At 45.5% G+C, this 25,727-nt stretch overlaps 1 protein-coding gene across 3 annotated transcripts in view; it reads left to right on the top strand.

The window, feature by feature from the left end:
- The window catches only part of LOC133139616 (retinoic acid receptor gamma-A-like), a 71,691-nt gene that overhangs the window by 5,354 nt on the left and 40,610 nt on the right, over positions 1-25,727 (top strand). Inside the window, exons 1-2 of one of the 3 annotated variants that reach the window (XM_061259200.1) lie at positions 2,544-2,878; positions 16,223-16,653. In XM_061259200.1, coding sequence (XP_061115184.1) covers positions 16,485-16,653 — 169 coding nt within the window. In that variant the 5' untranslated portion in view covers positions 2,544-2,878; positions 16,223-16,484. Of the gene's footprint in view, positions 1-2,543; positions 2,879-15,685; positions 15,807-16,222; positions 16,654-25,727 lie in introns of those variants that run through there. The other 2 variants (XM_061259201.1, XM_061259199.1) reach the window with 2 other exon arrangements.

The raw sequence follows: 25,727 nt of genomic DNA, 5'->3' as shown, positions 1-25,727 counted from the left end.
TACACACACTGTATACACACATACACACACACACATACAGTGCAAAACACACTCACAATGTTAAATAAAATCACTCATGCACACAATGAAATACACATGCAGAGATAAGTACACACACACAGTGAAATATACACACACGCAGTTAAGTAAACGCACACAAACATAATGGTAGCCATCTCTCCCTCTCTGTAGTGCAATGTGGGGGTGGGGAAACCACTTCCTGTTGACTGGGTACATATGGGGACAGAGTGGCATCACGACAGGTACCTTCCACTGCCTGCCCTAAAAACAACTTTCTCATGGCACACACCTATCACAATGTGCAACAACATATCAGTGGTCTGATAAACCCTAACCTATATCCTTCTTGCAGGACTTACCGATCATACATATTGTATTCTAAACGTATACACTGTCAGAGCAAAGAGATTTTCTGCTTCGGTATAACTGTCTTGGGGCTTCGTACATTCATTTATTTACATTTTCTAAGTAACCCTGACATTTAAGCCACTGTGTGCCCACATATATCCCTGTTTTTCATACAAATGAAAAAATGCACACACACGCACACACACACACACACACACACACACGGACGCACACACACACACACACACACGGACGCACATACACACGCGCACACACACGGACGCACACACACACACACACACACACGGACGCACATACACACACAGAGTAATAGTCTATGTTGGTGAGGCCGACCAGATATGGCACCATCTTACAGAAAAAGATCTGTGGTCAGCTTCATCAGGCACCTGTATCAGTCATACAATCACGTCTGGGGACTTCAGCCTTTTTCTCAGGCTCTTCATTTTGAGTCGTAAGGTTGAGTATTGGGGTGTGCGGTAGACATTTTATGTATATGCTAGCATGTTTTATGGCAGTACTGGGTGGGTAAATTTTATATATCTTAAAAAAAACTGTGGGTGTGGTCAACTAAGAAACAAACAGAGCTACGTGCTTGTATGTTTGTGTGTGCGTTTCTGGGGCTATATGTGTTGAGTATCTGGTTGTATGTGTGCTTGGGTGTGGGTCTGTGTCTATGCCTGTGTGCTTGTGTGCGGGTATGTGTGTCTATGTCTGTGTGCTTGTGTGCGGGTATGTGTGTCTATGTCTGTGTGCTTGTGTGCGGGTATGTGTGTCTATGTCTGTGTGCTTGTGTGCGGGTATGTGTGTCTACGTCTGTGTGCTTGTGTGCGGGTATGTGTGTCTATGTCTATGTCTGTGTGCTTGTCTGCGGGTATGTGTGTCTATGTCTATGTGCGCGTCTGTGTGTGATGTTATTTGGCTTGCTTTCACGGTGCCCTCACACTTTACCGGCCCGGTGTGTGAGAATGAGCCAAATCTAGCATTGGTTTCTGCTGCTGTACCTCTTCCTCCTTTTTTACTTTCACCCCATCCGTCCCTTACCTGCACTCTTCACTTTGTCAGTCACTTTCACTCCCACACCTCCATGGACCTTAAAGCACAGCTCAACCACAGCCAAGATGGCTCTCAGCTCCTTCTGCCCTGTGATTGGCTGTTTTTGGAGGCTTCATAGGGGCCAGGTGAGGTGTGTCGTTTTGGGACTTTAAGAAGCAGCTCAGGAATGGAACACCTGAATGGAAATTGTAATGGAAAACCTGCACAAACCCAACACACACACACACACACATGCACACACATGCACACCCAGACTCCAGCACACACAACCATGCACAAGCACAATGACACACACACAAACACACACACCCGCACACACACAACAAACACACAGGTACACAGGTACACAGACATACATGTTTTACAGTCTTAGTGGGGACAGCACTGGTTGTTTCACGGTCTAAGTGGGCACCGTTTCCGTAGTTTTTTATGGTCTTGAGTGGGGACAGCATTGGTTGCTTTACATTTTTGGCATTTGGCAGACGCTCTTATCCAGAGCGACGTACAGTTGATTAGACTAAGCAGGGGACAGTCCTCTCCTGGAGTAATGCAGGGTTAAGGGCCTTGCTCAAGGGCCCAATGGCTGTGCGGATCTTATTGTGGCTACACCAGGAATCGAACCGCCGCCCTTGCGGGTCCCAGTCATGTACCTTAACCATTACACTACAGGCCGCCCTGTTTTACGGTCTGTGTGGGGACAGTGTCGTGGGGAGCTTTCATTTAATAAAAAAATACTCTTTACAAGCTGTACAGAATGACCAAATATATACCTTGTTGTTGTATGCGGCGAACCTCCCCCTGCTGAGTCGAACCAATTATGCTGCTCCATGTGAGGAATCGAACCCCGGTCCTTAGTGTGCAACCAAAACGAACTGAACTACAATAGCTAGGTTTGCTGCATCTTAGCCTGTTGCGCCACCATGACTCGAGACTGGCATTGCTGTTTTTAAGGAAGGAGGAAGAAGTGTGAGAATTAAAAACAGAAACCATCACGCTCTCTCTCTCTCTCTCTCTCTCTCTCGCTCTCGCTCTCGCTCTCTCTCTCACTCTCCCCTCTGCTGTGTGTTTTTTTTGTTTCTTTCCCCCGGGCGATTGCGGCTGCTGTAGAAATGTGCTGTATATTTGAAGTGTTGGGTCACGTGAGGCGGGCACGGTTTATGAATCAGAGCGCATAACAATCTCTCAGTACGAGAGCTGGACGGAGATAGAGAGAGGGAGGAAAACAGAGAGACAGAGTGAAACAAAGACAGAGGGACAGAAAGAAAGAAAGAGAGACGGAGAGAAAGATAGAGGGAGAGGCAGGGCGAGACGTAACGCTACAGCTGGCTCTGTGGCTCTGCTGTAAACGGGATCCTAGCGCGTGAAACCCCCCGCTCTCCTCCCTGCTCTACACTCATCCCTCCATTCTGCCCTCTTCTGAGCTGCCCTCCACACGGTGAGTCCCCCCTTCACGGAGCTCCTCAGCCGAGAAATATCTTCATCTGTTTTATTCTCCCTCTGCTAGTTTTCCTGTCTTTCACTCCTCTTTGGAGAAAAACAAGTCAGTGCAAGAGAGAGGGGGGGAGAAAGAGAGGGTGGACGACAGAGGGTAAGTGCACAGAAGGGGGGTGGGTGAATGGTATGAAAATAAAATGTGAGAAAAGTTGTCGACAGCTTTAATTGAAGACAGAGATTGAAAGAGAGAGTCAGAGAGAGAGCGAGTGAGCGCAAACTTGAAAAAAAAGTTCATCACAGTTTCCATGAGCTGGAACCGGCTTTTGTGAGAACATGTTTCTTTCTCTGCTGTCACACTCTCACTGTTTCTGTGCTTGTGTGCTTGTGTGTGCATGTGTGTCTGTGAGAGAGAAAGTGTGTGTGTGTGTGTGTGTGAACATGTGTGAGAGAGAAAGTGTGTGAGTATGTGCATGTGCGTGCCTGAGTGTGTGACAGAGAATGTGTGTGTGTGTGTGTGTGTGAGAGAGAGAGAGTGTGTGCTTTCATAGTCATTTCATAGTCTGTCTGTGTGTAATTAATTAGGTGGTGTAAGGTGGTGGTGTAAGGTAGTTCCATCGCTTTTGCTAAGGCTAGTCCTTTCTTAGCCCAGAATCTGTCTGTATGTAAACAGCTACATACTCTATTGGCTGGGCACAGGAATGTCAAATGAACAGGTTTTGTGAACTGTTGAGCCATATCATTAACCAGGTGTGACACAGCTTATTACAGTCTGAATAGCTCACTGGCATGGAATGGACCCATTCTTCACATTTCAACATTAGAAGTGCCACTGCTTTTAATTTTTTTGGTGTACAAAAGTAACAACCTCTACTTGGCAGTCACTGATGGTAATACCACAAAATGCACCTGGGTAGATTTTCCATTTGAGGTCAGAGTCAAAGCAATGTAGATTTAGGCTGAATATGTCTCTCTGTTAGATAGGCACAGCTAAACATGATATTGACAGCTTCCTGCAGGCTTATGCTTGAATGATTATAATGCAGCTGACTTAGTGTTTTTGATACAGCCACTAACTTATAAGTTTATAAAATCTGTTTCACATCAGAGAGGGTCCCTCTGCCAGCATCGTCTGACAAACAGCAGTCTGTTTTGGGGTTTTCCCATAAAACAAACGGCTGTTTAAAAAAAAAAAGTAAAAACTGAGAAGAAATAATAATGGTAGAAGTGTGGAACCTCACCAAGAATTTGTTTGGCAACTTCCAAAACAAACAAGAATGTGTAGACATTGAACGGACCAATGAGGAAGAGATTAGTGCATCTGTGCCCACGGCAACATTCTTTTAAACTGAAATTAGATTTTTCTAAACAGATTAATTAGGAATACTTTTTTTTTATCTCAAGGGAATTGTTGTTTCAATAAGGAAGGACACTTTTTAGCAGCCTTTAAACCTCTAATGCAACACGGTGTTAAATTACCACCATTTGGGTCCTGCCCTGCACTGGCCTATTCAAAAACATGTTACAGAACATTCATTTTTTAGGGGTGGACAGAACCCTCTCAAACAGAGCCCTCAGGGAACCCAAACGGAACCGCATGGAGCACGCACAGAACCTTTATGGAACTGTAACACAAGAACACAAAAACACAAACAGCAGAACACAAAAACACAAACAGCAGAACACAAAAACACAAACACAAGAACACCAAAACACAAACAGCCGAACACAAAAACACAAACAGCAGAACACAAAAACACAAACACCAGAACACCAAAACACAAACAGCCGAACACAAAAACACAAACAGCAGAACACAAAAACACAAACACAAGAACACAAAAACACAAACACAAGAACACCAAAACACAAACAGCCGAACACAAAAACACAAACAGCAGAACACAAAAACACAAACAGCTGAACACAAAAACACAAACAGCTGAACACAAAAATACAAACACCTGAACACAAAAACACAAACAGAAAAAGAGTTTGAGCATAAAGAATGTTTTTGAAAAGTGACCAGAACCTGCTCCTCAGTGAAAAAAGGCACATAACTTTCGCCGTGCGTCAGATTTGGAGAGTAAGGACAACAGCAGTACATGGTTATGTGTGTGTTTGTAGTTTGTTGCTCGGTCGCTTCAGTTCCCTTCTCTTGGAGCAATGTGCTGTCCAGATTTAATATAGGAATCAGAAAATGTCAGAAACACAGACACGTTTTGGCAATGATTCCTTTCGGCAGAAGTTTGACTGATGAAGTGGGGCTGGAGACCAGTGGCCACACCCATTCATTAGGCAAATAATTACCCCCCAAAGAGCTTAATTACTTATCAATAGGACTTTTATTGTGTATTTTTGCCAATCATTCATATTACAGTACACTATTGTGTGATATCACACTATGACAGACAAGGAGCAAAACGCCTGCACAGGACACCGAGTAGCTACTCTTGTTAGAGTTTTTAATTCTGTCACAGAAAAACAGAGTCTTCTCATTTCCAGGAAAATAAACAATCTAGAAAAAGTGCCTAAATGCCAGAATAAGTCTGTAACAGCTAATCCCAGCTCTGAAGATTTACGATTGGCTGCTTTCTGTTTTTTTTTAAGGCCTGCAATTAGCTGATCCGATCTCTGGAGGTCTGTGATTGGCTGATTCCAGCTAATAAATATTGATATGTGTATGTCACACTGTATAAGGCCATGTGCTAAATAAGCAATGCACATGTTGTGTGAATCTACTGGCATGTGTCAACAACCACATGGCTGTCTGCAGTTGTTCATTCGTACGTGTACAGATGGATTGGCAGGTTAATTTGTACGTGTACAGATGGATTGGCAGGTTAATTCGTACGTGTACAGATGGATTGGCAGGTTAATTCGTACGTGTACAGATGGATTGGCAGGTTCATTCGCATGTGTACAGATGGATTGGCAGGTTCATCCATGCACATACAGATTACATTACATTACATTATTGGCATTTGGCAGACACAATCCAGAGCGACGTACAGTTGATTTAGACTAAGCAGGAAACAATCCTCCCCTGGAGCAATGCAGGGTTAAGGGCCTTGCTCAAGGGCTCAACGGCTGTGTGGATCTTATTGTGGCTGCACTGAGATTCGAACCCCCAACCTTGCCTGTCCCAGTCATTTACCTTAACCACTACGCTACGGGGCGCACAGATGGATTGGGATGTTCATTCTTACACGTACAGATGGATTGGGAACAGACGTATTGTAGGTTGAAGAGGGATTGGGAATAGACGTATTGTAGGTTGAAGAGGGATTGGGATGGAATGCATCGTTTCACAGTTGCCACAAATCCTTTTTTTCGATTGAAGCCCTTCACAAACTTAAACTAAACCCCACTCAGACCTAAAACTGAGGATAATTGGAGCTGATGGATCTGATGGAGCCACTGGAGGCTCGATGCAAGAAAAAATAAACACAACAAGATGCTGGTGAACATTGTGTTTGCTATATAGATGTGAAGCCTACCGAAGCAAACTGGAAACAGGGACACTGAGTACCCTTATCAAGAAGTCACTTGTGAATTCATCATTTTCACATGTGAAAAGAAAATGGGTTACATAGAGTTATTTGCATCATAACATTTTCACATCACTGACTTTTTAGAATGTGAACTACAGTTGTCACATGTGAAAACAAAACGTGAAATAGCAAACGTATATTTCCCTGCTCTTATAGTGGTATTATTTTTATGCATAAAAAAATAAACTCTTCACATTTGATTGTTCACATGGTTTTTGAACATGTGATTTTTTTGTAAGTGCGGTCACAAATTCAAATGCCCCTTTGGCAAGAGTTGTTGACCATTGGGGGTACGTAACTCATGAGTTTGACTGAAGTTTGAGCGGCATTTGACGTGAGTGGATGTGTGTGGTTTCAGGGAGTTTTTGAATGGGGGGGTCTTCCGGTATTTCTGCCCTGTAATTACATGGGAAGCCATCAGAACGCCATTTCCTGTGTGCGATTCGGCAGTTTTGCAGGTGTTAGCAGACCCTAGTCTGTTATACGGGAACATGTGTGTGGTGTTTGAATGTGTGAGTGTGGCTGTGTGAACAAGTCCAGTTTGGTGCATGTGTTTTGGGGTCAACTGGTCTTTTTCTGCCTTTTCTGATTTAATATTTTATGTTCCCTGTTTGTAATCAAACAATTCATACGCGGTCAAAGTGCAGACTCAGAGCTTTTTATTAAATAATATTTTTTAAATACATTTTGGTTTCACCATATAGTAATTACAGCACTTTTTATATGTAGTCCCCCATTTCAATGTTTGAGACAAATTAACATAATGTCAAATAAAATAGTCTTGTATGATTTGTATTTGGTTCATATCCATTGCATCCTATGACTTCCTGATGTCTGTGGCCTATTAACATCACCAAGCGATACTAAAACTCTTCGCATTTTAATGGATTTCTATGGGAATTGGGAGGTGGGACTAGATTCAGCTGTAAATTATGCTGATGCAGTATGGAACACATTTGTTGGGTAAATGGCTTTAAGTCATCAGGGGTACAAGGTATGAAATGAGCCTCAAAACATCATGCTGCTGCCAGATATGCAATAGATTCATTCATTCATTCATTCATTCATTATCCTAACCCGCTTATCCTGAACAGGGTCGCAGGGGGGCTGGAGCCTATCCCAGCATACATTGGGCGAAAGGCAGGAATACACCCTGGACAGGTCGCCAGTCCATCACAGGGCAGACACACCATTCACTCACACACTCATACCTACGGGCAATTTAGACTTTCTAATCAGCCTAACCTGTATGTCTTTGGACTGTGGGAGGAAACTGGAGTACCCGGAGGAAACCCACGTAAACATGGGGACAACATGCAAACTCCACACAGAGAGGCAGGGATTCGAACCCAGGGCCTCCTTGCTGTGAGGCGGCAGTGCGACCCACTGCACCATCCGTGCTGCCTATGCAATAGATACTACAAGAATTGTTTCTGTGGACGATTTTCCTGTTGAACTCAATGGGGCAAAAATATTCAGGACAAACAATTATTGTAGTATCTACTGCATATCTGACAGCAGCACAGTGGTTTGAGGCTCATTTGATTCCTATGGGTGTATCTGTGTATTCGCTTGTATGGGCACACCTATGTGTGTGTATATACATCAGAATGTGCGCATATGCATGAGGATGTATACTTGTACATGTGTGTGTTCCTGCATGTATGCATATGTGGGTCTGCGCATGTGCGCTTAGCTCTGTCTGCATACGGCTGTTTGAGTGTGAGCTACAGGCAGTGGCAGATAAACAGTCTCTCTCTTGAGCAGAGAAACTCATCACTCCCCTAAACTACTTCCCCGACGATCACAAATCTAATCTGCTTCAGTGCAGCAAATCACACGCGTTACCGCGCTGACAGATGCGCTCCTGCGTGCGGGGTGCGCAACCAGCGCTTTGTCTTTCTGATCGGATCTTCAGGGCCGTGGCTAATTGCTGTTGACGCTTATTCTCTCATCGTTTTTTTTTTTGTTTACCCAGAGTACGGACATTTGGCATATCGCCACTACTAGCCACTATCAGCGTATCGCCACTACCGCCACTACTGTCCGCTGTATATGTTATGGGGGGGGGGAGTCATATACATTATACCCATAGACTTTATTGGCATTTTGTTGTAGCCTACCTCCGGCGATTTATGCGCAGATGAAAAGACGAAAACCTGGCTCGCGTTTTCCTGACGTATTAGCTTTTGTGATTCCCGTTTTTTGCCACTGTATCCGTAAAGTTGTGATGTGCAGTTTGTGAATTCGCCCTGTGTTCCTGCGGGCAGACAGCAGGAGCCTGGCCAACCACAGGAAGTAGTTCTCCCCCGTTAGGCCTGCATCGCTGCTGGGGTGTGTGTGTGTGTGAGAAAACACACCTCGGGAAAGCGCCCAGTTGGCCTTTTCGTGTCTGAATACACTGCCCTGTATTGAGGTGTGGTTGGTGAGGTTTTTTTCCTGGGGTACATTTTGAAATAGTTTTAAAATAGATATTTCTAGTTTTTTAACGGAAATGTAATATTTATTTTAAACTCCAGGTTTACACTGGTGTGAAATACTGTATGTAGTGTGCTTGGTTGATTTGACAGAAAAATGTCTGGCACCTTAAAATGATTTATGATTCCATCCCTCTTTTCCTTCTCTCCTTCACTCATCACCCCCCTCCGTCTGTTTCTTCCCCTCCCTCTCTCTCTTTCTCAGTCTCAGTTCAGTTCAGTTCAGTGGCACTTTTTTAGCAGTTAAAACCAAAGCAGTATTGCCACTGCAGTCATACACAATGAAATAAATGCTGTACTTGTAAGTACAACTATGCCATGTAATATAACCCATCAACGTGCATAGCTAAACATCACTCCGTCTGCTTGTCCCCGTCTTGCTTTATTCATTTTCCCCTTTTTTATTTGACACCTTTTACTTCGCCAAAGCAGGTGCCTTTTTATTTTTCCTGGAATTTAATATTCCCAGATGGTCATATAACACATACAGTCCCCTCCAAACGTATTGGAACAGCAAGGTCACTTTCGCTGAACACTGGAGACAATTGAGTTTGCGGTCAAAAGATGACATGAGATGACAGATCAGAATTTCAGTTTTCATTTCCTGGTATTTTTATCTAGATTTGTTAAACAACTCAGAACATATCCTGTCCTGTTAGATTGATTGGTTAAACAGTAAATAGTTCTGAATGTCTACTTTTGGTAGACTTGGGTCTTGCCTGTGAAGACTGCATTTGTGTTAGAAAAGATAAACCAACATGAAGACCAGACAGCTGTATTTGAGAGAAAGGCTAGACAATTTGAAGCTCAGAAAAGTAGGGAATAGCTTGGGAATAGCTTGTGCAACAACTTGGAATGTCCTGAAAAAGAAAGAAACCGCTGGCATACTGAGCAACAGACATTGGACAGGTCGACCAAGAAAACAACAGCAGTTGATGACAGAAACATTGAAAACAAGAAAAACCCCAAAACATCAGTTAGTGACATAACAAACAATCTCCACAGGGCAGGGCTAAAGGTATCTCAATCAACCATTCGAAGAAGACTTAGAGAGCAGCAATAAGTCTCAAAGTAAAGAAAAAAAAGTCTAATAAATACCTAATAAAGTTCTCACCGAGTGTATATTTATTTCTTTTTCTGCTCTGGGTTGGCTTTATGGGGCCGCTATTTTTAAATAGTTACCCGCCACCAGAACTTTTATTTAGAAATGTAAAAGATCCCTACCTGACATCTATGGTCTGAAACCAAGACTGAAAAGCTGTTGAATGGATCTGATGAAAGAGCTTGTTGGGAGAACACTGCAGTCACAGATCCCAGTGAAACCAACGTGTCGTATCTGACACCATGCAATCAACAGTGTTGATATTTATTGAGGGCTTTGTAGCCTTCACTTTGGCAGCACACTATAGCTGACTGGTGCCCAATCATGTGCCATGTGCTTTCTTCATTACAACCAGTCACTACCGATGATACAATACACCTGCTGATTTCACTCATTAACACACCTTCACGCAGAAGGGAGGGAACTAATTAGTGAAATCAGCAGTTATGAGTTTCAGAATCATCAGGCTCCACTTGTATGGTTATGTTTTGGAGGTGTTTTTTTTTGCTTAACAGCATTCTGGGGAGAAGGTCTGCAGTCTAAGGGATAAAACGTGACATTTGCACAAAATGGCCGCTTGTCTGAATCATACAAGGGGGCCGAGCCGTGTGGGCCTGCAGGTTCGGCCGTAACAACCGTGGTTAAGCCTCGTTAGAGCGCTAATTCTGCCGGCCGGGGCTGTTGCGGAGAGACGGCGCACTGGTTGCGGACGCAGAAAGGCAGCGGCTGATTGGTCAGGAGGCGGCACGGAGCACGTGCAGAAGCTGGCGGAAACGCTGAGAGCAGCTCAGATTGACGGACGTCGGAGCAGGGGCGCAGTTCTGCTGTGCTAACCACGTCCTGCCCTGCGGTCTGCGCCTTCCGGAGAAACCTTGATTTGTTTGTCACGTTTAGCTCCAGCTTTTTTTTTTATCGTCTCGATATGAAGTAGGGAGTCACACCCTGTTCGTGTTTTTGTCGAAATGGCGACACGTTCCGCGCCTCCATCCTTCGTGTCACGTCTGCATCGGGCGCGGATGAAAGAGAGCGGTGGTAGTGGCAGGGTGGTGCCCACTCCCATGCAGCTGGAAGGCTTTACTAACCTCAGGTTTCTGTGTCAGTCCCTGGCAACCTGGCATGCGGTGAGAGCTTCTAGTTTCCACAGAAATGACTACTCCCTAACCGCCACTATTGTGTGACTCTGAAAACAGCTCGCGCATCTCCTCCTGGGCACTCTATTCTGCTGGTCCTCTCTAGTTAACAGGTTTAAGGTGCCATATTGTACACTTTTTCAGTGTTTTTGTTTTAGGTCCTGATATCTGTATGAAGACGCTTATGTGCTTTTAACTACCTAAAACAATCTCTATCCAGTTTTCCAGCACCTCTCGTGAGCTTGACCAAGAACAGACTGTTTAGGTGACTGTGTTTTTAAGGATTATTAACGTCAATGGACCTTGGGTGTCAATGAACACAGGTGGGCCATGATGAAGGCTGACATGTAAATGAGCATATAGTTCAAAAAGTTACGGAAGTCCGGACGACTCTGCCAAATGCACGGTAACTTAGCACGGATTGTGTGGATTTCTTTGGGGACTGTGCGTTTTGATACTTTCACAGTGTTTTTAGAGCACCTACAACTCTAATTGGGAAATGTCCTTATCCACAATATGGGAACTTTACATGCCGGCAGTAAGCGATCTTGACCTGTGCACTCCTGCTCATGTCTAAACCTGTGATCATTTGGCTCATCATTTGGTTTGTATGAATGATATTTCATATGGTCACCTTGCATGCAACAGGTGCTTTAAGGTTGGTATTACCTTCTGACATTGCCTTTGTACATGAGAGTATTCCTTGAAAAGAAGAGTAGATACAACAGAAAACGGCTTAGGAAGCCTTGAGTAGGTTGACAAGCTGTACTTGTGTTAAATCAAAAACTATTTTCCACAACCGATTTGCCTCCTAATTATACTACATTCTCGATTCTCCTCTTCCACCTGCTAGGGTAAGGCTACTTGGCACTCTTGTATTATTTTGTGTTGTGTTTTGACAGCTATTGTTAGCCCTGATGACTTAGCATCAGCACTGATAGTTGTATTCACGCACATATGCTGGCCTAGATAAACATGTCTGCCAAATTCCTTCATTTAAATGCGAATGTAGAATTGTTGCGCTTAAAAGAATATCGACATGGATGTTTTGGTGCTTTGCCACTTTAAGACAGGGAAATGCCTTTCCTAGGCAACACCTAATTTACAAGCCCAAGGCAAGATTAATGAGTGGGTGGACATGGAAATTCCACAAACGATGAAGCCATGTGAACTCATCATTATTAATGCCAGTTGTTCTGTGCCCAGAACCGCTAAATATCTCTGCAGTCGTATGCTTTATAGGAGATGACGTGAATAAGATATGAAAATACTGTAAATTAAGCATTACTCCAATGGCACAACATGACTACACCATGAGGGTTGGAGGAGAAAGTCCCCATTCTGGTTCCAAGGTTACATTTGGTTATATTGCGAGATTAAAATTGAAATTCAAAATGGGGGCTGTACTCGGGCCTCCACACTCAGGTTCAGGGGAAGTTAAGCCGCCATATCCCCTCGGGCCATTGCCACTTCGAACGTTTGTGAGGCACCAAGCGATGAAGATTGTTGGCAGGCAGCTTGTTGCTAATGCCAGGCATGTCCTCCGGGCAAAGCAAGTGTGATTCATTGAAACTACTTTGCACATTTTAACAGTCGTTTCTTTCACGGAACACAAATGGGTTTGATATCATGTTGAATTAAACATTGTTTTTGCTTCTTTCTTTGTAACCCATGACCTGCTTAACTGAAAACAGTCCCTGCTGAAGAAATCAGCTCAAGCTAGGTCTTGAAACAGCTGGTAGCTGGTCGGCCAGTTCAGGCCAGCTCCCAGCTTAACGTGGTTTAGCTGGTTAACCAGTTCAGACCAGCTCCCAGCATGGCCATGCTGTTTGACCAGCTCATACCCAGCTAGACCAGCTTATGACCTGCTTGACGAGTTCAATTTTCAAGCTACTGTGGTGGTTTAAGCTTGTACAACAGGTGGTTCGAGGTTTGAATCCCACCCTAAGCAGTGCTGCTGGCATCTAGCCCAGGTATCCTGTCTCTCAAAAGGACAAACCTGCATTGCAAAACCACATTGCAAATGACAGTGGAGCCACATAAGCTGGTGAAGTTCTCTCTGACAGTGGAGCCACATAAGCTGGTGAAGTTCTCTCTGACAGTGGAGCCACATAAGCTGGTGAAGTTCTCTCTGACAGTGGTGGCCACATAAGCTGGTGAAGTTCTCTCTGACAGTGGTAGTCACATAAATACGTTTGTTTATGTTGATAAACTGGCGCTGAGGGAAACTGAAAAGATCTGGGGAGGCAAAATAGGAGTGAACAAGAAAGAGAGAGCACTCACACACGCATGTACACACACCCATGCCCTTACACACACACACACACACACACACACACATATACACACACACTCACACACACTGTCGCACACACATGCACAATCACACAAACATATAGACGCATGCAAATATAAACACACAAAGGCAGGCAGACGCACACACACGCAGATATAAACACGCACAAAGGCACACACACATACACACACGCACACACACACACACGCAGATATAAACACACACAAAGGCAGACACACACGCACACATACACATACACACACGCAAAGGCAGACACACACACCTACACACGCACACATACACACGCACACACACGCACAAACATACACACACACACGCACACACACACGCACAAACATACACACGCACACACACACGCACACGTGGAACAGTTTACTGTAATGGAGCTCTAAATTAGCCCAGGGCTGAAAGTGCTCCAGCAGCAGGGTGTAATTAACTGACTGTGGACAGAGAAAAAGCAGAAATAAGAAAAAAAAAAAAAAGAATGAGAGGAGGGGGGAAGGGTGTGTGTGTGTCTGTGTGCATGTGTGTATGTATGTATGTATGTGTGTGTGTGTGTGTGTGTGTGTGACAGTTTTGTGTGGGTATATGTGCATATATGTGTGCCTGTGTGTGTTTGTGCGTGAGTGTGTGTGTATGTGCTCTGTGTGTATGTATGTGTGCGTGTCTGTGTGCGTGTGTGTCTGTGTGTAGGTATGTGTTTAGGTGTGTATGTGTGTCTGTAGGTGTGTTTGTCTGCCTTTGTGTGTGTGTTTATATGTGCATGTGTATGTGTGTTTGCGTATGTGTACATGTATGTGTGAGTGTACAGTATGTTTCTGTGCCCGCATGTGTGTACATGGTTCCAAGAGTGTGTGCTTATGTGTGTGGGTAAATGTGGGTGCCAGACCTGTGTAAAATATGTAATTGTTTTGGATTCAAATACCTCAAATGATCTTGCCTGATGCAATTGAGCCATCTGAGGAGCAGAATTCAGGTTTGAGGGTATTTTGTCAGTTCCAATACACCAGGCAAGCTCAAAAAAGCATTTGAATCCAAACAATTATGTATTTGACCCAGGTCTGGGGTTTGTGTGTGAGTACATTAGTGCCCCCTGGTGTGCAGGCAGTGTTATTGTGCTAAGTTCAGCAGTTCAGCTCTGAGCCCTCTCCCGCTCTCCCTCTCTCTCTCTCTCCTTCCCTCTCCCTCTCTCTCTCTAACTGCCTCTCTCCCTCCCTCTCTCTCTCTTCCTCCCTCTCCCTCTCTCTCTCCCTCTCTCTAACTCCCTCTCTCCCTCCATCTCTCTCTCTCTTCCTCCCTCCCACCCTCCCTCCCTCCCTCCCTCCCTCTCTCTCTCTCTCTCTCTCTCTCTCTCTCTCCCCCTCTCTCTGAGTCCAGCTCATTACCGCAGTTTTCCATATATTTCCCTGATTCATACGCCACTGCCGTTCCAAAGAGCTGGACTGTTTGGCTCCGCTCTTATAAAAACCACATTTATACACCGAGACTCAGACACAGCCTGCTGGTAATGCTGCTCTGGGGAGAGAGGGAGGGAGAGAGAGAGAGAAACACATGTGAATGCTGACAGACAGACAGAGGAGAAAGAGGGAGACGGAGTTTGAGGGAAAGAAGGAGGGAAAGAAAGGCTTGGTTCCAGCTGGAGTGCTCCTGCCGTATGGCGTGTAGCGTGTAGCGTGTGCGTGACCGTGTCTGACCTCCTGCTACTGGACGGGGGGAAGAAAGGACGGGTGACCGCAGGAGGGGGGGGGTCTGGGTGGAGAGAGAGGGGCATGCTGGGACTTTCTTGGGCAGTGGAGCCCGTGTTCAGGCCCCTGGTCCTGGGGCAGACAGCAGTCAGTCTGGCAGGGGGAACAGAGGCCCCTGGTCCTGGGGCAGACAGCAGTCAGTCTGGCAGGGGGAACAGAGGCTCCTTCTTATGAGCTCCTGCTGATTTAAATCATATGGCACCGCCTGGAAAAACCACAGAGTCTGGAACACAAACTCTCTCTCCCTCTCCCTCTCCCTCTCCCTCTCCCTCTCTCTCTCTCTCTCTCTCTCTCCCCCTCTACCTCTCTTTCTTCCCCTCTCTCACTCTCCCTCTCTGTCTCTCTCTCTCCCTCCCTACCTGTCTTTCCTCCCCTCTCTCTCTATCGCTACCTCTCTCTCCCGTCCACTTAATTCTTCTCCACTCCTTCTCCAGTTTTTTTCCCTTCTCCTTTAGCCTTGGTGGCTGCCTCTTCCTCCTCATCCCTCGCTCCCTCTCTCCCTCGCTCTCTCGCTCCCTCTCTCCCTCGCTCCCTCTCTCCCTCGCTGAGTGCCGCACCAGTCTGCGTTCCCGCTGGGAGCACCCTTCACCTCAGTGTCGTTGCGCAGGTGCGCTGGCTCTCCTGTTTTCAGTGGAATTCCCTGCATTAACATCTCTTTGCTTCGTGCACCGGTTGCATTTAATGAGGCGTCGTAAAGAAGCTAGTCTCCCGCTCTCTCTCCTCCTTTATAACGCTGTTACTTTCCCTCGTTCTGTGCGCGCGGAGAGGCCCGCACTGTTTCTGTCCGTCCTTAGCTCGGGAAAAAAACAAAAGGAAAAACAAACGTGAAAAGAAAAGAAATTGGAAAGCGGAGCGGCGGGGTTCAGCCGAGGTTAGCTTGTGCTAACGGCTCCTCTAACGACATTACTGGAGCGGTTAATGCAGATTTATAGCGGGAGCAGATGTGACCGTTCGCTGCACGTTTGAGCCTCAGAACCACCACTTTCCTTATGTGCTCATCCCTTCTTTTCTCTTCTTTTTCAGACCCTGTTTCCGGAAATCCGCTGTCGCCCCCCGCCAGTTGTGCGCTCTTCTGCTGCCTCTGATTGGCTGTTGTCAGGCCACCTGATCCCACAGGAGCTGTAGAAGCTTTGGCTGCCCCTGGGTAAATACTGGTGACCCAAAAGAGGTAGTGACAGGGAGCGGGAGAGAGAGAGAAAGAGAGAGAGGAAGAGAGTTGCACACAGGGCTTCCCCTCAGCTCACTTCAACATTAGGCCCCTCCCCCTGTGGGTGCTCCCGCGAAGATGGCAGCCAATCGGGAACGGCAGGTTGGTCACATGACGGGCTTCTCTCCTGCGGTCTACCCGTTCCCCTTCAAATCCATCCGAAGCCACTCCTCCTTCGACCTCATGCCCAATGGCAGTCTGTTTGGCAGATTTGGGGCGGACCTTCCCAAAGAGATGGCGGCATTGTGTAAGTAAACGTTTTATTTTATTTTATTTATTTTATGGTGGGTTTTTTTTTTCAACATTCCTTTGGGGTCAAGTTTATGAATTTAAATTTGAACTTGACCAAGGGAGAGAGACTGTTCCTCAGGTTAAATGGGCTGAGGTGGCTGTAATAACTAACCCCCTACCTGCAGTAACCACCCCCGTACCTGCAATAAACAACCCCTACCTGCAGTAACCACCCCCCAACCAACAATAACCAACCCCCTATCTACAATAACTAACCCCCTGCCTGCAATAACCAACCCCCTACCAACAATAACCAAACCCTTTCTGCAATAACCAACCCCCTATCTACAATAACTAACCCCCTGCCTGCAATAACCAACCCCCTACCAACAATAACCAAACCCTTTCTGCAATAACCAACCCCCTATCTACAATAACTAACCCCCTGCCTGCAATAACCAACCCCCTAACAACAATAACCAAACCCTTTCTGCAATAACCAACCCCCTATCTACAATAACTAACCCCCTGCCTGCAATAACCAACCCCCTAACAACAATAACCAAACCCTTTCTGCAATAACCAACCCCCTATCTACAATAACTAACCCCCTGCCTGCAATAACCAACCCCCTAACAACAATAACCAAACACTTTCTGCAATAACCAACCCCCTATCTACAATAACTAACCCCTTGCCTGCAATAACCAACCCCCTAACAACAATAACCAAACCCTTTCTGCAATAACCAACCCCCTATCTACAATAACTAACCCCCTGCCTGCAATAACCAACCCCCTAACAACAATAACCAAACACTTTCTGCAATAACCAACTGCCTACCTGCAGTAACCCACGGCCAAACTGCAATGAACCACTCATGTTTGCAAAACGGCTTGTCTTATTTAAACACAAAATTTCTCTCCTAAGTGCTGAAATATGAAATGTATTGTGTATGAAGCCCAGAAGCGATGATATTGGTGGTTATATTGGTTATTTCCTTTCAGTGGATGAATTAACGTTCCCGTTTTATTGTCTTGCTGTCATTCCTTAACCGGCGGGTGATGAACGCATTTCCTTTTAAATCAGTCGCGTGTTTGCTGTAAACCTGATTGTGCTCTGACACACACAAGCCTTTGTCCTTTCAATAAGATCCTCAAATTCAATAGAAAATGAGAGGCAGAGGGAGAAAACAAGAAAGACAGAGACAGAGAGAGGAAGAGAGAGTGAGCAGAAGAGAGAGAGAGAGAGAGAGAAAGAGAAAGAGACTGTTCACATATCCAGTATCAGAATGTGGTGTAACAGAATGGTAAATCAGAGGAAATCATTGTACAATGTTGCTGTAATAAAGATGGATGATGTCAAAAGGTATGTCATGGTGTAATGAACTGGACATGAGTTCCTTCAATGAGCTGCTATTGACACAAGGCAGGATAGATTCATGTTGTTTATGCCAAATTCTGACCCTTCCATCTGCATCAGAATCAGAATCAGAAAAACTTTATTGTCTGACATGACAGAAAATCATCTCCAGTGTGGCTCATCAATCAGAGACAAAAAAACAGACAAACTGACACAAAACAGCATTCCTGCAACAAGTGGAAAGTGACTAGTGCAATCAATCAAATCAATAAATAAAACAATGGCCATCTAAAAGAGGGTGGGTGAGGGGGGGTTGTTATTGATTGTTTAAGATTCTGATGGCAGTGGGAATAAATTAGTTTCGGTAAATGTTTTTCCTGATGGAGGGAACTTTGTAACGGCGGCCTGATAGTAATAGCTGGAAAGACTTAGGCAGGGGATGTCTGAAATCTGATGTGATGTGGTTAGCTTTCCTTTCTATTACTTGTGTGTGGAGTACAGATAGTTGAGTTTGATTTACGCCAATTATTTTACTTGCTTGATTAATGACCCGGGAGAGCTTTGATTTGCTCTTAACAGATGTGAAGTTGAACCAGGATGAGATATTGAAGGTGAGAATTGATTCATGTCAGAGCAGAAACCGATATTCGTTAGACTAGGCAACATTTTTTTTAGTCTTCCACAGATTTGGTGAGCCTGTGCCCACTGTAGCCTCATCTTCCTGTTCTTAGCTGACAGGAGTGGAACCCGGTGTGGTCTTCTGCTGCTGTAGCCAATCAACTTCAAGGTTCAGCATGTTGTGTGTTCAGAAATGCTCTTCTGCATACGACTGTTGTAACGCATGGTTATTTGTGTTATTGTCACCTTCCTGTCAGCTTTAACCAGTCTGGCCAATCTCCTCTCTCATTAACAAGGTGTTTTCAACCCCACAGATCTTTTTCGTTTTACGCACCAATCTGTAAGCTATAAAGACTGTTGTGTGTGAAAATCCCAGGAGATCAGGAGTTTCTGAGATCAAACCACCTCATCTGGAACTAACAATCATTCCATGGTCAAAATCACATTTATTGCCCATTCTGATGTTTGGTCTGAACAACAGCTGAACCAGTTGACCATGTCTGCATGTTTTATGAGTTGCTGCCACATCATTGGCTGATTAGGTATGTGTATTAACGAGCTAATGTGTACTGAATAAAGTCACGTATATATATATATATATACACACACACACACACACACACACACTTGAACAAATCTCCACTCCTAAAGCAGGTATTTTGCAGAACTTTAATGTCACAGATTGATTGACTACTTCACTAAATTTACAATGTCATTTAAAGACAGAAAATAGCTATGTTTATCTTGCGATCTCAAATGTTTATTAGAGATTTATTACAGTAGAGCATTTTGCAGAGTTTTTTGGTTTCCATACTCGTAAATCAAGGGAAGAGCGTTAGGGAGGATCCTGCTTGCTCTCGGGTTATCCTGCAGCACAACACTGCCTTCAAGCAAGTGGTCTGACCTACAGAACAATGTCTGCTTTTAAAAGACTTACACATCATTCATGTTCATATACAGTACATAGCTCACATGTAGCAATTTGTGGCTGGTTTAAAAATAATTCCTTGTGTTAGAGATCTGTTATTTCATTGAATTATTCAATCTTTAATGAGACAGATGATGTTTAAGGTTATCAAAGGAAAGTTACATTTCTGTATTTAAATTTTAAATTAAATAACTGTGTTCTCTCTCTCATAGACATGCACACACACACACGTGTGCTCACATACACACACATGCACAAACACGCTCACTCACTCACTCATGCGCACACGCGCACACACACACACACACACACACACACACACACACACACACACACACACACACAGTTGCCTCCCCCTTAAACACCCTTTCCAGGAACAGGCTCAGTTGTGTTTGGAACCCCACCAGATATTTTAGCATTGTTATTTATGCTGTTTTCTTCCTTTCTAAAGTACAAAAATAAATCCATCCAGAAGAAGTGGGAAGAAAAAGCTGGGTGAAATTAGTGACCACAAAGTATGTGCTGGACAGGATAGGTGAGAACAGATTCACTCATTAATCATCTGTGGTGCTTCTGTAGCATGCCACAGAGGGTTATAGGGTCATCTCCCTGTAGCAGAGGGTTATAGGGTCCTCTCCCTGCCACAGAGGGTTATAGGGTCCTCTCCCTGCCACAGAGGGTTGTAGGGTCATCTCCCTGTAGCAGAGGGTTATAGGGTCCTCTGCCTGTAGCAGAGGGTTATAGGGTCCTCTCCCTGTAGCAGAGGGTTATAGGGTCCTCTCCCTGTAGCAGAGGGTTATAGGGTCCTCTCCCTGTAGCAGAGGGTTATAGGGTCCTCTCCCTGTAGCAGAGGGTTATCGGGTCCTCTCCCTGCCACAGAGGGTTATAGGGTCCTCTCCCTGTAGCAGAGGGTTATAGGGTCCTCTCCCTGTAGCAGAGGGTTATAGGGTCCTCTCCCTGTAGCAGAGGGTTATAGGGTCATCTCCCTGTAGCAGAGGGTTATAGGGTCCTCTCTCTGTAGCAGAGGGTTATAGGGTCCTCTGCCTGTAGCAGAGGGTTATAGGGTCCTCTCCCTATAGCAGAGGGTTGTAGGGTCCTCTCTCTGTAGCAGAGGGTTATAGGGTCCTCTCCCTGTAGCAGAGGGTTATAGGGTCCTCTGCCTGTAGCAGAGGGTTATAGGGTCCTCTCCCTGTAGCAGAGGGTTGTAGGGTCCTCTCTCTGTAGCAGAGGGTTATAGGGTCCTCTCTCTGTAGCAGAGGGTTATAGGGCCCTCTCCCTGTAGCAGAGGGTTATAGGGTCCTCTGCCTGTAGCAGAGCGTTATAGGGTCCTCTCCCTGTAGCAGAGGGTTATAGGGTCCCCTCCCTGTAGCAGAGGGTTATAGGGTCATCTCTCTGTAGCAGAGGGTTATAGGGTCCTCTCCCTGTAGCAGATGGTTCATAGGGGTTCGCCACATTTAAATATTTTGGAGGGGATTAATTTGTACTGAAGCGATCCACAAACAAGGGAGAGATAGAGGAGGAGAGAGATATAAGGGCGGGAAGGAGCACAGGAATGTGGTTAGACATCTGTAGCCCCCCCCCCCCCCCCCAACTGAGACATCTAAAACACCAGATCAGCCTTTCACATGTCAATCAATACCACCCCATCCCTACCCTGCTCCAGAGATAATGGTGGTGCTATTTTCAGGAAGGGAGGAGGGAGAGAGTGAGGGATAAAGAGGGAGAGAAATAAGCCCTAGGGCTAATTTCCTAGTGTGAAGAATCTCACATAGTCACACTCACATTCACACACACATAAAAGATGCACAAGCTCACATTTAGGTTACCTAAAATATATGTTCACATACACCAACAGCTACACATATGTATGTGTACACAAACTCAGACACATTAAAAAGCATACACACACACACACATGCAGGCATACACACATAGCTGCACATTTACACACACACATACAATGACAGAAGCACACACACACATGCAGGCATACACACATAGCTGCACATTTACACACACACATACAATGACAGAAGCACACACACACACGCAGGTGTGCGCACACTTTTTGCTGAATTGCGTTGTGCCGGCAGCAGGGTTGCCTGTGTGTCGGCTGAAGAGAGAGAGCGAAAGAGAGAGCAGAGAAAGAAGGAGTCGGAGAGAGACAGATAGGGGGAGTGGGGGAGGGGAGATAGAAGGAGAGAGCGTGGCGTTGACAAGTTGGAGCTCCCATCTTGGCACATGCTGTGGAATTACCTGTTTGGGATGCAGGAGTGGGCAGTCCTCTTCGTACGTGTGCGTGTGCCTGCATGTTTGTGTGTATGTACATATGTGTGTGATCGTGTACTAAAATTGTGGCTGTGTGCGTATATGTGTGTACGTATGTGTTGTGTGTATGTATGTGTCTGTGTGTATACATGTGATATGTGTGTGCATGTGAGTGCCTGTGTGTGTGTGTGTGTGTGTGTGTGTATGCCTGCTTGGAGCCTGGGGCTCTCACAAACACAGAGATTTAGATGAAACCTCCCCAAGAAATAGTGCTTGATTCCATATTTAAAAGCAAATATTATATGATTCTTGGTATCTCATATGATATACTCAGCAATTTTGTTGAAGCCGGTTGACGCTATTAATGGAGTCAAAAACAGTATGCCTGCTTTCTAATGCCCCCTTGAGGAACCTGAATGTATGTACATCCTGTCTCACAGTTCACACACATTCTCTCTATCTCTCACACACAGATGAAAAACCCTGAGAGGCACACACACCGACAAACTCACACACACGCATACACACAGACACTCACATATCAACACACACACACACACACACACACACACACACTCCAACACACACACTCAAATACACATGTGCAAACACTCACCCAGCACTTTATTTGGAACATTTTTACTTTATTCCACCAACTTTTTACTTAAAAAAAAAAAAACCTCACGGGGTTCAATAAACGTATATTATTATTAATGTTCACATTAACCATCAGAATTGGGATCTAAGTTACTTTGACCATGGAATGATTGTTGGTGGTAGACAGGGTGGTTTGAATATCTCAGAAACTGCTGATCTCCTGGGATTTTCATGCACACTAGTCTCTTCCAGTGAGCAGCAGTTCTGCAGACAGAAACGCCATGTTAATGAGAGATGTCAGAGGGGAATGGCCAGACTAGTCAAAGCTAGAAGGTGAGGTGAAGCCAGGAAGGTGACAGTAACGCACTGTCTGTAACCACACATTACAACAGTGGTATGCAGAAGAGCATCTCTGAACGCACAATGTATCATAACTCCAAGTGGATAGGCTATGGCAATATAAGTCCAAAAAAATAAGTCAAATAAATACCTAATAAAGTGCTCATTGAGTGTAGACACACACAGACACAGAAACAGGTGTGCTTGGGAGGGTTAGAGATGTTCTGGTGGAAAGTGTTTGGACGGGAAAAGAAACATAAAAAAATGGATTCAGAGGATATGAGGAAAATCAAGGTAATGCCGTCCTGGAGGATCAGAGCACAAACAGCACATTGTGCCTCTTTATTTATTTATATAGAGCTGCAGAGAGAGAGAGAGAGAGAGAGAGGGGGGGGGGGGGAACAGGGAGAGAGAGAGGGAGAGAGAGGGGGAGACAGGGAGAGGGAGAGGGAGGGGGGGAGACAGGGAGAGAGTGAGAGAGGGAGAGAGAGAGAGAGAGAGAGAGAGGGGACAGGGAGAGAGAGAGGGAGAGGGAGAGAGAGGGTCAAAGAGTTTACGGGAAAGAATGTTTTTAATTATGTCAGTTTGTATGAATATATTTTGTGTTGGCACATAGAAGTATTTTTATGGCTGTGTTTGTCTCTTGAGCGTGTGTGCGTGTATTTGTGTGTGTATATTTGTGTGTGTGTATGTGTGTGTTTTTATTTGTGTGTGTGTCTGTGTTTGTGTGTGTGTTTGTGTATTTGTGTGTGTGTGTGTGTGTGTGTGTGTGTGTGTTTCTGTCAATTTGGGAGATGTTCCTCCAAGCTTCCAATTCAGTCTTTTGTTTTCTTGTTTTCCCTGTAGAGGTGTGGTCAGTTCTCCTTCCAGCCACTTAGCCAATCTCTGCTGCCAGAGTTTTAAAGTTTGAAATGCTCTCTTTCTCTCTCTGTCCCTGCCCCCCCTCTCTTTTGCTCCTATCTCTCCCCTTTTCTCTGTTCCGTAACCAAAATGACAGGTATAATGGCTGTCTTAATTGAAGCACCTTCAGTTTGACCCTGTGAGTACGCTTCCTGTGGTCTAAACTCACATAATTGATCGTTCTGCGTGGTAATGCTTCAAATTGATAGCACATGGAACCCCCCCCCCCCCCCGGCCTCTCCATCCATGATTCAGCAGATCTCCTTTCTCTGCTCTTCTTCTGTGGTTTTTGCAGCATCCTTACAGCAGTCAATGCAATTGTGAAGGGTGTAGAGGGCAGTGTGGGTAATGCTGCCGTCAGTCTGCAGGGCCGAGGGTGCACCTAACCGGGAACAAAGGGAACCTGTAAAATCCTACACGAGCCAGGGTGCGTCACTGGAGATGAAGTTTCTAAAGAAAGAAAAGGTCTAAGTGTACGGCAGCGCTTCATCTGGGAGATGAACCTGCCAAAATAATCCTGTTTTCTTATTTTTTTGATGGCAGGGAAGATAGTGGGAAAGGAGGAATGAGAAAAGGGGAGAGGTAGAGCTGGTTAGAAGCATGCAGAGGTTGTTAATGTGTGACTGTACATTCAACATAAGCCAGGAAACAAGAGAGAAGAGAGAGAGACTGAAAGGGAGCCCATGGGTTTTGTTGTATGATGGCAGACAGAGATAAAGTTCAATTTTTTCCTTTTCCTGTTGGGCTAAAGTGGGCACGTGCAGAACAGAGATGAGGGGGGGGGGGCATTTTTGGCATGGAATAGTGTGTGTGTGTGTGTGTGAGAATGTGTGTGTATGTGAGTGTGTGTGTGAGAATGTGTGTGTATGTGAGTGTGTGTGTGTATGTGTGTATATCTGCTTGTAGTGTGTACGTGACAGAGCGTTTCTGTATGTATGTAAGAGTGTGTGTGTGTACAGTGTGTGAGTAACTCCAGTTGGTAGTCATGAGTACTCTCAGTGAGCTCCTTTGACAGATGGCCAGTGCTGATAAAGCCTCTACACTGTGCAGCCTGTGTTTCAGCAGGATTTAGACACACACACAAACTCTCATATACACACACATACACACACACACACACTCTCATATACACACATACACACACATACTCTCACATACACACATATACATACACACACACACACACACACACACACACACACACACACGCCCCTCCATGTGCCGGCGTCAGTGCCGCAGCGCATGTTAGCTTTAGCGTGCCGATAAGATCAGCTGTATGTGCATGGCGTGACACATGTATGACAACAGTGGGGGTGCAGCCCGTGATGGATGCGCTGGGCGTGTCAGCTGTGATTTGTGGACACAGGGATCGGCGACGGCACGCTGACGACACGCAGCTCGCCCCGCGGCATGCTGAGAGTTTCTGCTCTGACGACACGCGGCTCGCCCCGCAGCATGCTGGGAGTTTCTGTCCGGTGGCGCGGGTCTCCCGCGGCATGCTGGGAGTTTCTGTCCGGTGACGCGGGTTTTCCGGGTCCGGGCTGCGGTTCCCGCCTTCCCGCGTTCGGGCTCGCCGGTCGCCACGGACACGGGGAGGGAGTGAGGCGCGGAGCGAGAGAGAGAGAGAGAGAGAGAGAGAGAGAGAGCAGGGATACAGAGCCGTCTGTCACTCCTGCCCTGCTGTAGGAGCTGCACCATGTTTACTTACTCCTCTTATCTGCCGCTCAGATCAGACAGAGCGAGAGGAGGAGGAGCAGTTAAACCTGATCCCAGTGCTGAAGAGCTGCTATGTGACTGCCTCTCCACAGAGGGAGGGAGGGAGAGAGAGAGACTGAGAGGGTGAGGGAGAGAGAGAGAGAGACTGAGAGGGAGAGGGAGAGAGAGGGAGAGAGAGAGGGGCAGGGCTACTTGCTTTGTATTTACTTTTCAATAATTATGGTTATGAAGATAAATATATATGTTTGGAAGGAACCGGGAAGTTAGCATTTTTGAGCTTCCCTGTTTTTTCCCCTTAGAGATTTCAATTTCTGCCGAAAAAAAGGGTCTGTGGTTCACTGAAGCCTAAGCCGTTCTAGGAG

The sequence above is a fragment of the Conger conger genome, chromosome 10 (assembly GCF_963514075.1).
Source record: "Conger conger chromosome 10, fConCon1.1, whole genome shotgun sequence".
In the NCBI taxonomy this organism is placed as follows: Eukaryota; Metazoa; Chordata; class Actinopteri; order Anguilliformes; family Congridae; genus Conger; species Conger conger.
This window is presented reverse-complemented; position numbering and strand designations above follow the sequence as displayed.